General features: G+C 36.8%; 1 protein-coding gene across 44 annotated transcripts in view; it reads left to right on the forward strand.

Moving 5' to 3' along the window:
* RIMS2 (regulating synaptic membrane exocytosis 2) overlaps window positions 1-15,158 on the forward strand; it is a 447,523-nt gene that overhangs the window by 103,927 nt on the left and 328,438 nt on the right. For all 44 annotated transcript variants that reach the window (XM_088177854.1, XM_088177865.1, XM_088177882.1 and 41 more), the window contains one exon: window positions 9,646-9,953. In XM_088177854.1, the coding sequence (XP_088033980.1) occupies window positions 9,646-9,953 (308 nt within the window). The remainder of the gene's footprint in view (window positions 1-9,645; window positions 9,954-15,158) is intronic.

A 15,158-nucleotide genomic window follows, 5' to 3' on the forward strand; every position in this document is an offset into this window, starting at 1 on the left:
AGCATGAATGATGGAGGGAAGTGATTGTCCCACCATACCAGGAGCTGGTGTGGCCTTGCTGAGTGCAGTTTGGGGTACCACACTGTACAAAGGACATTAGAGTGAGTCCAGGGGAAGGGAAGGAGATTAAAGTGGTGAAAATTCTCAAGGTCAAGTTTTCTGAGTAGTGGCTGTGTTCACTTGGCTTGTCCTGGTTGGAGGCGTTGGAGGAATGACCTCATTGCAGTCTATGGCTTCCTCACAGGCATATCCCTGTGGATAGTGGGCTGGGGAGCTGCAGATTGGACATCAGGAAAAGGTTTTTCACCCAGACACTGGTTGGTCAGTGGAACAGTCTCCCCAGAGAACTGGACATGCCACCAAGCCTGTTCCAGGAGCACCTGGATAATGCTCACAGTGATGTGGTTCAGTTGTAGGCAGCCCCTTGAGGAGGTGGGAGTTGGAGTCCATGCTCCTTATGGAGCCCTTCCAGCTCAACATATTCTGTGATTCTGTATGTTTTACATTTTGTCTGAGAGCTGTGCTGCTGTGACTACAGTGTTAGAGCCCAGGCAGCAAGTTTGTGTAAAGTTGAAGAATGTTTATGTGGGACTCAATACAGCAGTAACTACATGATAAGCATCTCAATTTTTCTATTACCATTATGTTACATTTCATCAGAGTTGGATCTTTCATTTTTCTCAGACAATTTCAGTAATGAACGATGACAGAGAGGATGTAAATGGTGTAATTCTGTTGATTTCAATTTAGTGCTCTCTGCATACAGACCCCAGGCTTATTGTGGTCCTGTCACATTTCCTCCCTTTTGGTCCCTTGTTGATGTTGATATTTATGATGTCTTAGATTTATAAATAACTTGTGAACACTTAGTGCCATTCATCTTCAGACAGTTTACAAGTGTTAATTAATGAATATGCTCAGCACCTCTGGGCTGTAGATAATTTGTTATTTTTATTAGCTGGTCCCTTAATGAAGCTGTGACATTAGTACAGATTTTTGAACAAAAAGAGCCATAAATAACATCTAATTGAGACTTTTAGGAAACAAGTCTCAAAATGAAATCACTTTATGATACCTGAATATTATTTAATATTGCCATTAAGCGCAAAAATCTTGGTAAAATAAAACAACTTGGAAGTGTCATTTGGATTGTTTCTACTATGTCTCAAATTTGGTGGAAAACAAATATTTAGTATAATAATAGCTCATAATAATTGTTAATAAAATACTTTAAAAATCTTGTAATATTTTATTTAAAAACCCTTAATATTTTCAGACATTCAGTATTCGTGGAAAAGCTGTAAATATCATTCACTTTGTTAGAAAAATTTTGAAAATTATTAATTCTAATGCCAATTTGTATTTCCTTATTGCAACTATAACTGCCTATTTGTATATTTTTACCAAAAATTTGTCTTTTCTCCATCTTTACAGAGAGAATTATGTTTTTAGGAATTAAGGGAAAAATAGGCAAAAACAATTCGGCTGAGGGGTTCGAGTAGCTTGTTGTGAAGGGAAGGCTAAGGGTTAGTGTAAAATAACTTCTTTGCAGAAGCTTAAATTATAGTAGACCAACATAAATGTCTGTTTAAACTGAAAAGATGAGGATTAATTAAATAAAGAAATAGAAAGGAAAGCTGTAATCAACTTCCTAGATGAGTTCCTCAAGCCTTAGTACTGGGGAAGACCTTTAATATTTTCACTAGTGGCCTTGGCATAGAGAACAAGAAAGCTGTAATTAAATACACTGGTTTCACAAAGTTGGATACTTATCAGCACAGGGGAGCAATGGGATACTGCACAATAGAGAGCCAGATGACCTTCTGAACTCCTGTCGTGAAAATGAGTGTGATAAAATATCACTAAGTGTAAAATCAGGAATTTAAGAACTAATAAGGCTTTCTTCTCTGAACTACAGGCCAGGGACTCCTATGTGATCAACAATCCTGAATTCTGCTTTCTGTAGCAGGGTAACTGAGTCCAAGCTGCTTATTAGGAGCAGTTTTTGCTCCATGCTGTTCTCCTACACGGTGTGCTGGCATTGTCTGGGAGATGCTGGTTAGCAAAGGCTGACTGTGCCAGGAGGCATAAGAATTAGCAGGCAATCTGGGGCCAGCACCTGGCCCTGTGACAGGGTTATGTCTTGCTAGTATAGGCATAGTCTCAAAGAGCAAAATCTATCTGGTCTTGAAAAATGAAAGCAGGTAGGGTATGTCATTGGTCACTATAAAAACATGAGGCAGCAAACACTGAGGAGAGAAAGGAGCTGTTTACACTTAATGACAATACTGGTACAAGGATAAACAGCAATAAACTAGTTTGGAATACATGAGCACTGCAAATTGAAAGGCATTCTCTCCATTCTAGCTGTAGGACTTGGAAAAGCATTTTGGCAGATTTTGGGCTCAATTATTAACAATTATTTATTGTTAACTTTAAGAAAGTTTATTATTTTATGATGTTTTTAAAAAAATTATTTTTCTTTGAAACAGCAGGCAACTGGAAGCAATCCATGAGGTTTCTCCCTATCCCCTATACTTAATGAGCTTAAGTTTCCTAAGAAAAGTGCAGAACTGTGTGCTCAATTATTTTGCTTTTCTGAGATTGTTAAAAATCTGAAAATTTGGTAAAAATGTAGCTTGGTCAATTGTATGGTCTCAGTGTATTGAGTAATTACTCAAATTTCCAAGGTTAAAGACATCCTTTGTGAACCATATTGTAAACTCTGTTCACTTAGAGCCAGTTTATTTCATGCCAAACCCAGTGCACTTATTTATTAAACCCTCATGGCCCTCTGGAATACTGTGTAGGTTTATGAATTCCAGTTTGGGAGCAGTGAAGCTGTATTTGTTGAGACATAATACTGACCAGTCTGTACTATGCCCAAAGCACACCCATAATAGCCATTTTCTTACTGGAAGCCTGTACACCATTCCAGTTCTTCATGGAATCATGAAAGCTTATGAAGGAGCTAAGTCTGGTCAATTTGTCACTGTGGGAATTGTGCACTGTCTTCATTGGCATGGACGGGACAGTTTTGAATTGTTCATGTGCCGTAATGAAAGAACCCAAATTATTCCCTTTACAGATCTTGAATATCAGATATTGTATACATGAACTTCTTTTTATGCAGTATATTTTAGGAAGGATGTGCTTTGACTTATATTAACCCATCTAGATTAGTGTTCTAACTAACAGTTTCCAGTCCTACTGTGCATGTAGAGGAGTTGAAAAAAATGTATTGACAAAATTACTAGTATGTGTCTTAAGGATAGTAAAAGGATATTGCAAAAGAAATACACTGTCCATTAGGATAAGGTCACTATTGGAATAAAAGAGTGCACCTTTTAAAAATTGTAGTCCCATAGTCACATAATTTTCTCTTCTGCTTGAAAGATAGTGTAATGTAAATATATACTGTACCACATGCATGCACAAGAAATGGTACACTTATTTCACTCTGACTTGGTTGTTTATGGCCATTATAACTTTCCATACATGATGTATCCATTCCCTACATAGTCAAGAGCAGATAGTATCACTCCCCCAGTACAATTAATTTTTGTTGTGCAAATACACATAGCCCTTCAAATATATGTAAAGGTGTTTATCTCATACCAGCATATAGACTTTCCCACTTTTCTTAGCTGGTATTGGAGTTCTTGTGATATTTAATATAATTTTGGGGGATAGGTATCCATTTATTATTGCATATATAAAACAAACATTATAGCAGTTTTGGCATTCAGTCAAACTGATTGTAACATGAAAGTCAGTACCATAGCACAGACTAGTGGCATAGTAAAATATTGAAAAAAAGGTAATCTTTACCAACTTTTAGAAAAGTCACAAATTCAGAGATTAACTTTGCTCATGTGATGTTCTTCACTGACTAAATATGTTAATGTAACAGAAGGAAATGAAAAGGGGACTTACCTGTACAGTCAGAGCAGCTAAGTAGAGTTGAAGACTTTGTTTCATTGAAGTTATAACCAGCCTCTGCTGCTTACAATGGGTGAGCAAAAACATTTATTCCATTCACTCCAAAATAATGATTTTATGTCTTTAAAATAGATCTTAGCAGCTGCAAAAGATGCATCTGTATTCTGGACCCAAACCTCTAGAATTATGTCTCTATAGAGAAATCATACAGACATTGCAAAAGCCTCGGTGTTTTCCAAAAATATGAATGTTGGCTATGGATAGCACATACTATATACAAGTCTTCCACAGTCATAGACACGTTCATTGAAAAGGAATGTCAGCCCAGAAATTGTTAAAGGAAACAACTTAGAGAAAACAGCACTAATTTTCCCTAACCAGTAGTGGAAGTCAGTACTCTTGTAAAAACAGGTTGTAAGAGAGAACATAGACGGGAGGAGCAAAGGGGAATTACTGTTTTGTTTGTTTTTTTTTTTTTTTAATTGCAAACATGAGACATGTTTTGGTAGTGTATAGAACTAAGTAGATATAATTTTCTGTTTTAGCTAACTTCTGGAAGTCTTCTAGTCTGATTTGAGGAAGATTGAATTCTAAATAATGAGTAGGGTACTAAAAAGTTTTTCTTCTGACAGGGACAACTAATCATGTTATTTTACTGGAAAATTTTGGGAGATCTTAATGTATTCTGAAAAAGCCCCAATAACCAGAAAAGCAGTTCCATCTCATTTTCTGGGGAGATGATGTTCAAAGGGATCCTCACAGTCCCAAACCCAGGACGCTCACTTATTCAGCTTATAGTTCCTTGGAAACGTTACATTTCAAATAGGCAAAATGAGAAAAGATTAGCAGAAACAGGGACTAGAGGTAAGCAGGGATAGCAATGACCTCTCCTGATGCTGGGTCTGTATTCCCTGAGGATGCACAGATTTGCTGCAGTAAATTGTAGTTTCTGTGACTGCACAGAGGCAGGTGGCTCACGTTACTGGGTGCAGGGCTGGTTTGGCAGTGTCTGTTCTGCATTGTCGTGTGGACTCTTTTGGGTGGTGCCCAGTGACAGGATAAGGAGCAACAGCCACAAACGAAAATACAAGGAGTTCCACTTCAACATGAGGAAGAACTTATTAACATGCAGGGTGGCAGACTGCCCAGGCATATTGCTTCCTCTCTGGAGACATTCCAAGCCCACCTGGACACATTCCTGTGTCACCTGCTCCGGATGACCCTGCCTTGGCAGAGGGCTTGGACTGGGTGATCTCCAGAGGCCCCTTCCAACCCTAATGACTCTGAGAATCTGTCATCAATATAGTGACTAATGGAGAGATGTACTACGTCCCTGAAGAAACTTCCTTATAGTTACAGGGTGGCTTCAAACACTGCACTGCTCCATGATGTAATGAAGTTTTGAACCAGTGACAAATTAGAGAAAAAAAAGGACTAGCAGTAATGTGTTTGTAATCATGATTAGTTACCTTGATGACCCAAGCAGAGTTTTTCTACTCTTCCTTTTTTTCAGTGCTGTAGTCTTATTACCTTATATAATTTTTAAGAATTGTATCCTACATGAAATGTGAGAGCCAAAAAACGAACAAAACCATATTAAATTTACTTAAGATTACTAGCAGCAAGCACAGCAGTTAATATTATGCTAACATATATTAGATGCTCCTGCCAAGCAGGTGAACTCTAATAGATTTGCTGAAATACTGCTGAAATAGAAGCCTTCCATTACCTCAGCACACCTGTAATTCGAAGTAATGCTCTAAAGACTGATGAGGATTTGGTGTAATTATTTCTTAGGTTGTAGTGTCAAAGCTATCAAACTCAAGCTTATGTGTAATAAAATACACTGAGTCTTTTAATCTAATCTTAAATAAAATAAGGTTTCCATTTTCTTCTCAGGATTTAGTGTTATGTTTTGAAGAATTTTATCTAAGAACAAAAAATTTAATATATTTTTTAGGACAATACAAAGAAGTATATTTTTTATTCTGATATGTAGATGTGAAATGGCTGATTACTTTAGGTTTTGCAGAATTTATTTTATGGGCCCATATACTAATAAGTGATAATAATATGTGATGAAAGCTGCTGGGCAGTGTTAGAAGCGGGAGCATATTATGAATAATCTTGCTAGAAGTAGTGAAGAAATCAAAAATGAGTTAGAACTTACTAGTTCACTGTATAGAACTAACCTTTGAGAATGGAAAGCAGATGGAAGGTTTAAGGTAAATCTGTCTAATCCGAATTTGGAATACTTCTTTTCAGTGTTGTATATAAAAAAAGGAAATTATCCTTTGAAAAAAATGGATATAAGGGATAATGTGAAAATGTCAGGTATGTTTAGTGCATTCTTTTCAGCAGTGAGAAGCTGATTTGAACTGAACTTCAGCAATGCCCGTTGTATGCACTAGGTGGTGTTTCAGCCTTTGCTATGGAAAAGCACATCCCGATCCACTGCCACTAGCACCTGGGATTCTAGTTTTGAACTAGTACTTAACGCTGGAGAGGAGCTTTCCCCCATATTTTTCTTTACAAATTGGCAGTGTTCTCGTGTGGAGGATTGACACCCACAAATTGCAACGCTGGTTTTTGTGTACAAAATGTGCTCATGACTGTTTTTCGGAGGGTGGTTAGGAGAGATGCAAATGTGTGTAGTAGATAGTGTGCCTACCCTGGAGTGCAGATTTCTGATGTAAGAGGTTAGTCCTTTTTTATTTCTGTTTAAGAAGAGAAAATTCTGAATTCACCTTGCAGGTTTGTCAAAATGCACGTACTGAGCATGGGGTTCACTCGTGTGGTCTTTGCTTCTCTGCAGCGCTGTTGTCACAGTCCCAGTAAAGGCTCTGTCCTGCTCTGCATGTGTCTGAGCTGCTGAGTGCTCTGTCCCGGGCTCCCGGGGGCAGAAGGAGAAATCCTGTCCAGGAACATGGCACCTTCCTCTCTGTGCTCTCATGACACCATCTTACAAGAGCGTCTGTCATTTAATTGAGAGATCTGCACTGCGAATTAGCAGTATTGTTTAAATTTCAAGAGTGCTTCTACATGCTGTGATAAGATGGGGAAGGCAATTTTGCCCAGTAGTGTTTGAAGGCTTGTAATTTTTGTGCTCTCTGAAAGCACAAACATTTCTGTGTGACAGTTCCCATTCTTCTCACTGTGTGTGATTATTTGAAGCTAAAATTGTTAGGGTTAAGACTATGAAATCCTGCATGTTGAAGTTATGTTGGAAATAAAGCTTTATCTGAAATGTGGCCTGTAATTATCATTAAATGCTCCTAAAAAGCAGAAAAAAAATCTGCGAAATTCATAAATCTATGCATGTGCCATGTGGGTTTTTTTTTTGTTTTTTTGTTTTTTTTTTTTTCCAATCTGAAATACCCCAAATAAACTTCTCAGGAATAAGGTTAGGTCAGGAGTACTCTTCCTGATTCTACTTTTAGAGGAGGTGATAGGAAATCATATTAATTCAGAGGGAACTCTTTTATTCTGTTGGGTACAAGAGAATAATGCTGGTTATCCTGGAATCTATTATTGTCTGGGGACAAAATCATGACTGTCAGCCAAAGAAATAGTTGCCCATGTGTTTTGACGGTAGTATCTAGTTTTTGTGATATTTTAACATCTACTAAAAAAAGTGAAAATAGCAAATGAGAACTTCAGGGGATTTTATCTCATTGTCATTCAAGTTGTTATATATTTGTATACTTACATAATTGTTTCACATCTGGTCCTTTCATTGCTCTGACACATCCATCGAAAGTTTAGAACTCCTTTCAGCTGGGTACAGACCTAGGAGAAATATTAAAGCTTTTTTATTTCTATAGATTTAAGAGGCAAAAATATTTCTGTCTTGGGTTCTGAAATTTCACTTTGATGCTTTCTCATGTACTTTCTAACTTACTTAGCAAAGGTAAAGCAGACCAGTTCTTACATGTGTATTTGAATGATGTCCAGGCCTGAAGCAGATGCAGTTTTGACCTTTGAACGTCCTCTAAGGACATCTATTGTACCTCAGAGAGCAAGCTGCTACTCAGGGAGTCTCTTTTTTTTTTCCCCTCAGTGCTTTGGTTGTTTGTTCTGTCTTGTTGATGTAAGCAGACATTAGTTCTCATAAATTATATCAGCCCTTTAAAAAGATAAGAAGGAAGTTTACTAGGATGGGGCATACCACCACCATTAAATTGGGCTTTTCCTGCCCCAGCCTGACAGTTTGTGATTGAGGCAATTGGTGACTTTAGTTTGGGCATGGACCTTGCATCCATGTAGCCTTCTATATGAACCTGTTGTTGAAAGATTGTTGTGAGACTTGACTAGAGAGCATGGCCCAAATTATCCACTAGATAACAGCCTGAAGAATGAGAGCAAGATACAGATTGCAACTTCTGAAACGTTTTCTGGAGGACTGAGCTAGATGTATTGTGGAGGTAGAAACGACATCTTCCATGTGATTCCATGGAGCTGGCTGCATTTAAGAGTGATGAACATTGATGTAAGCTTTTGCATGTCCTGTACTCTGAACCATTGGAAAAAAGGCAGCTTGCTGTAGGATTAGACTAGAGACGTGATAACTAGATTGAAGGCTGAGCACAGACATTCAAGGAACATATAGTAAAACTGGTACAATTTTGTCTGTGAACTCAGACAAAAATATATAAAGGGAAGAGAAAGAAAAATAAAAGGAAGCTAAGGCTTAAGAAAAATGAATATTAAGGAGTGAAGGATGAAACTTGCAGTGAATTAATACTACCTACAATCCAAATTTTACGGTAACACAATAATCAGTTTGAATGGCTCAATGTGTTCGTGACTGATGTATTTGATTCACTGCATTGATTTATTCTCATGTAAAATAATAACTGAATGCTATTATGAAATTAACTTACAGATAGTTGGTGTTGATTTCCTGAACTGCCATGTGACTAAGGTGATCAGATACAACAGCTTTGCAAAGAAGTGCCTTCTTAGAATATAAAAAAAAATCTCATTATTATATGCAGGATCACACAACTGGGAAGCTGTAATAATTTTAATAATTTAGTAGGCATATAGTGAAAGCTAAGTTGCAGGTGTGAAGTGGAGAGAAACACCACCTTATAAATTGTGTTATTTTAGTTATAAAATGGCTTTAATTTAAAATTACTCTGAAATTGAAGTCACTTCTTGAAGTCAGCATCTTCATGTAAGCATTAGATATAGACCACCAGGAAGTAAATCAGCAGAGCATTTTGGAGAATTATAAAATTACTTGTTTGCAACAGCAGATGATCTTTTCTAAAGTTCCTTATTCTTAGTGAGAGAATGAAAATGGATTAAAAGTTCAATGATTTTTTTAGTTCATTTTTTCTATCATCCTCAAATTATAGTGCTAATTTTCAAAGTTTACAGTTATTATCATTGGAACCTCAGTATTAGAACATTTTCATTTATATTGCTACTATATGTTGTTTTTCCTTGTATTACAAATAATGAAAAAAAAGACTGAAAGTATTTTTGTTTGTTTTTTTCCCCCCAAAACTAGTTACTCCAAGGTTGTACAGACATATTTTATTGTATTCTAGCTAAGATACTGTGATTTTAATAGAATTCAAACTGTAGTCTTTCTACCTTTGGAAACGGTAACAGCTATTTGATGTGTGCTTGCTGAAAACATTGTATTCAGTGTTTACAAGCTAACGGATTTTACATTTAAATATGTCTGAACAGGTAATGTGGGTATGTAACTTGTGCCGAAAACAACAAGAAATCCTCACAAAATCAGGAGCCTGGTTCTATAACAGTGGATCACACGCACCACAGCAGCCAGACCAAGAAGGAATTAGAGCTCTGAGGAACGAGGAAGCACCTCAAGAGAAAAAAGCAAAACTGCAGGAGCATCCGCAGTACCAAGGACCACCAGGTGACATATCCACACAAGCTTTGGACAAAAACAGATCTCAAGGGCTCACAAGACAAGACTCCATTAAGAATGGTTCAACAGTAAAGCATCAAGTGACAAGTGACACATCAGACAGGTAAGAAAGTATTTATTGATTATCCTGATAAGAGCTGATGAATTTATGCTACAGATTTGATTTTGGCTTTTAAAATTTTGTCTTGTTTTTTTTCCTGTAGTCTATAAAATACACACTAGGTGTTTTGAAGCAGCACTGAGAAGTCTTTTGTTGGTTTCAGATAGTCATAGCCAGTGTGTGCTCTTCATTCCTTCTCACTGAAAAAATGTGGGACATGACAGTTGCAGTTTGACAGAGTTTGTCCATGTGCTTGCAACTTTGTCAAATTATAGTCATTGTTCTTTGCAGAATGTTACCATATTTCTTTGTGGTCACTAACTCTATAGGAAACCCAAAATAGGACTCAAAAAGGCAGATTAATGGAAGACAACATCTGTTCAGACTACTGAATTAAAACATTGGGTTGTGCTTGCAGTATATAGTACTGAGGATGGTGAAATCTTTCTGTAATCACCTGAGCCTTTTCACGGTTTCTCAGTTTCTTGTTGTTAGTTGCTGTCATTAGTATAAATATTTTTTCTGTCCTTGGTTTACTTTAGTATTACTTGTGTTATTTGGAACTGTAACTATCAGTGCTAATGTGGTAAGAGTCGGTTTAGCCAGAGAAGCAGGAACTTCGTCCCTTTTTTTTGATGTGATTGTACCAAAAGGCACAAGAAAACTCAACCACAGTGGCCAGGTTTTACGGGAGCACAAAAATAAAAATGATTTCATTGAACGAATTTAATATTTTCATAAACAACACTGGTATAGAACTTTAAGTATGGTGGGAAGGGAAAGATGAGAGTGAGATTGCTCAGGTGTTTCCATGGAAATTATATCCTCACGTGTGTGTGAGAGACCTCCAGCTGCCTTGGAATTTGGCAGCCAGCACAGTATAATCTGGCAGCTTTTCTCTGCTGCCCAGATATGACCTCATTACAGCATTTATTCTGAGAGCTTGAAACAAGTGAGATGTATATAGTATGTTTTACATTTAGTATACTAAAATAGTTTTCCATTTTCCTCATCTCATGTATTCCACCATATTTTATTTCCTGTTTTTGGTCTCATATGAGAGCAAACGGAATGTAATTAATCAAACCTTTTTTGTTTAACTTCTTCTGTCTATTGCTGTTTACTCTGATTTTGGCTGTTGGGTTCAGTATTTAGTTGTCCTGAGTACTCATCAGTTACATGTGTAGTCTCTGAAAAACACAACTGGCACCCTAGCCTGAAAATGGAGAGCAGGAGAGACAAACTGATTTTCTTATGGTTATTTTTTTCCCCTTAATTTTGCCACGAAGTTGGTATAACAGATAATGTGATAATAAAAAAGTCTCAATCCCTTGGTAGCAGCAACAACTTAACTCTGAAAGTGTTTTTATATTATATGCATGCAGAAATATGGAGGGAGAGAGTGATACATAAAATATATAATTGAGATACATGATATGCACTTACCCTAAGTAGAGTTAAATGATAAACATGGACAGTATAGAGTAATATTTTCCATCAGGAAGAATGTAGTCTGTGTGCCTGAAATTGAAACTATTTCACTGATATTGATCACTTCTACTTGATATATTATTGAAGTTCAGATAGTGTTTTTCAGTCATTAGCCTCTTCATGTTTTATTTGGATAATAATACTGATGTTCCCTAATTAACATATACAAGTATGTTCATAATAGGATATATATTATATGCTACTGAAGAATAGAGGGCTTTCTGAATAATTTCATTCCTTCATGTTCCTCACATCAACTGTTTTTTCTGGACCTAATGAAGAAATTCCTCTCTGATGTGCCTTCAAAGCCTTACTGGTCAAATGGGCTTTTAGAGGAGAATATCAACAGGTCTGAGAAAGAATACCCCAGAATTCAATGGTGGGGAGAGCCTTTAAGTGTGGATCTCTGTGCTGTGGTGCCATTGCTATTCTCATCAATAATACCAGAAAGGCTTACCATTTGTGTTGGTTTTGGCTGGCGTAGTGTTAATTTTCTTCACAGTGGCTGGTATGGGGCTGTGTTTTGGATTTGTGCTGAACACAGGGTTGATCACAGAGATGTTTTTGCTATTGCTGAGCAGGGCTTACACAGAACCAGGGCATTTTCTGCTTCCTGTACTGCCACCCTGGTGAGGAAGTTGGGGGTGCATGGGAGGTTGGGAGGGGACAACCCCTGTCCTGAGATGGGACAGGTGACCCAAACGGACCAAAGGGATATTCCAGACCGTGTGACATCATGCTCAGTAAATAAAGTAGGGTGAAGAAGGAGGAAGGGGAGACATTTTCTATTCTTAAACTAGGTGTCTGCAGAAATTGAGCCACTGACTAGTATGTTAGACCATTTGTCTACATGAAGGAATTCCTTGAGAAAAAGTTGGCCATTCAAAATGTCCATAATAATAAGGAAATGGACAAAAAAGTATCAAGTATTTAGAAATGGTTGTTGCTTGCCTTGCAACATGATGGTAATGGAAGTAAGTAGAAAGTGAGAACTATATTTTCTCTTATTTTTCATCCTAAAGACGTTAGTTTTGACAGAAAAAATAATTTACAATGTTAAAAACAATAACCACTTATGAAAAGAAATGTATTGCTAAGACTTTATACATTTAGGTTATGATTTGAATAGAAAGGTAAAATATTTTCTTTTTTGTCAAATGATTGTAGCTCTTTCTGTAGCTTCCATGGGTGTTGAAGCAATCATTGCTTAGAAGTTCTTTAAATCAAGTATCATATGTCTTATCTTGGTCATCTGGAGACATGTTGGTCACAGAGTAAAGGGCAACATTCACTCCTCTAATCTCAAGATCATCAATGTCCTTTCTGTCTCATTCCTTACTGTGTCTTTTCAGGTTGTGCTTTTTTATTTTTCCATCCTCGAGTAGTACTCACCATATTTTTTTCCTGTTTTCTTTACTAGTATTATTCTTCATTAAAATTTTATTGTTTCAACCATTAGACTAGTATTCTGTTTCCTTGATGTAAGCAACAGTCCCATTTGCAATGGATAGATCCCAGCCTGTTTAGACAGATAGATAGGTACGTGATTATAGATCTTCTCTGAATGATCTGTAATTTGTTGCCTGAAGAAGCCTGGGATAATTTTGGATTGCACATTCTACAAGGACATGTTTCTTATATTGGATCCATTACAGAAAAAAGTAAATAAAAAAAACCATTCAGAAGTAAGTTGTACTTACCAATAGCAGAACAGTTTTTCATTACTTTTTTTTTGTAGTTCATATAATGGAATCATAGCATGACTTAGACTGCAACCTTAAAATCATCTAGATCCACCCCACTTGCCATTGGCAAGGGCACCTTCCACTGGACCTCTGCTCAAAGCCCCATCCAGCCTGGCCTTGAACATTTCCAGAGATGGGGCATCCACAGCTTTTCTGGTCATCCTGCTCCCGTGCCTTACTACCCTCACAGTAAAGATTTTCTTCTATCTAGCCTAATCTACCCTCTTTCAGTTTAAATCCTTTACCACAGTGTTTACCATCTAGCCTATGGTGCTTTTACTGCTTTTTATGTAGAAAACCTGTGAGTAAGGCAGGGGCAGCAGGCACATTGTATGATTCACTAAATGGCCATGGTGTATTTGACATTGTTTGTGGTGAGACTAATGGAATTTGTCCCACGTGGAGCTTTCGAGCGAAGCACGGTTGAACTGTAATCATATATAGTGATTTTCAGACTTAACCTTGTGTGCAGGTTGTCTGAATGCTGATACCGTGTAACACTAGCTTCCCTGAAAACTGCAAAATGATGTGAATCCAAGAAATGTGAAATATTATTTTAAGTAATCCACAGACTCAGAAGGTCTATTCTGAGGTCTGCTGAGCACAGATGGTAGATTTGTAGCTGCAGTTCTTTGATTTGCAGTTTCACGTTAATTCTGGATTAGGCAAAGGGGTTTGATTTTATTTTATTTTCATCAAGATCTTTCATAGAGTCTATTTTTCCCAAGATCTACACTACTCATCATACAATATGTGTTTTATTTCTAGCAGGAAAATAATTTGAACAGACATATTCATTTTTTTCCCCCGATCATTCTGCAGCAGGCAATCAGCTTGTGAAATGATTGGTTTCTTCATTCCAAAGCCTATGTTTATAATGTCCTATTAAAATGTGTACAACATCCTAAAATTAAAATCTGAGGAACAAGGAACCTAGTGCTGATATGAAGCTCTTTTATTTGTCATTCTGTTTGCCTGAATTGATGTGGTGTTGCCATACTAAGCTTTTAAAATAATTATTATTCTTGCTCTCAGTAGGATGCATTGTAAAGCTATTTCAGGAAATTTTCCATATATGAACTCAATGCTTTAAACTTTAAATATTTTGTGACATTCCAGAGGTGTTGATTCACAAACCTTTATTCTGTACATATACATAGCTCTCTAAAAGTAGTAAACAACTCATGCATCTTCCCAAAGCAAGGTTACGATGACACAGCTATTAATATATATCCTGAAATAGTGTTATGTAGTTCAGATAGATGTGAATATTCTTGGGTTTTAAAAAATTATCATTATTTTCTCTAATCTGTATTTTATGAATCCAAAATGTTCTTCAAAATTTGAAAATAATGACTTTTATTTTACAATATATATTTTTCATGCATTATATTAGTGGAAGAAAAACTTTCTCAAGGATATTTTTCATGAGATTCAATGAAAAAAAAAAGAAAGTGAAAATATTGTGAGAATGTTAATTTTCAAGTGTCATGAGTCAATTTATTCCTGCTGCATCTATTAGAGGGTGAGCCTTGTCACAAAAAGAGAATTGGTTCTTGGTATAGGAAAAGATCATGATCTGTAAGCTCATGATCTGAAGGAAGACTAATAAATAAAGCTGCCGGAACCCTTTTCAGATTAACTGTAAGGATATGAGATTAAATCATAAAAACCAGAACGAAAACAACAAATTGAGAGAGTGAGCAGCTGCAGAGTTGCACAACAGCGGTATTTATTTTCCAGGCCAGCAGACACAGTAAAGATATATCCTACTTCCCTCTTCCTTGTTTTCTCCTGTCAGAGACACAGATGTATTTGGGGGTTTATTTTCTATCAACCCTCTTACTTCGGGAAAAAAAAAAAAGATTCTTAGGATGGTTTCCACACACTATATAGGAGGCATGGAGAATGCATTTTATTCTGAGTAAGGAATGCAAACAAGAGGCTGCTTGGGTCTGAAGATGCAGGATTT

Source organism: Sturnus vulgaris, chromosome 1 (genome assembly GCF_052056855.1).
Source record: "Sturnus vulgaris isolate bStuVul1 chromosome 1, bStuVul1.hap1, whole genome shotgun sequence".
Classification (NCBI taxonomy): domain Eukaryota; kingdom Metazoa; phylum Chordata; class Aves; order Passeriformes; family Sturnidae; genus Sturnus; species Sturnus vulgaris.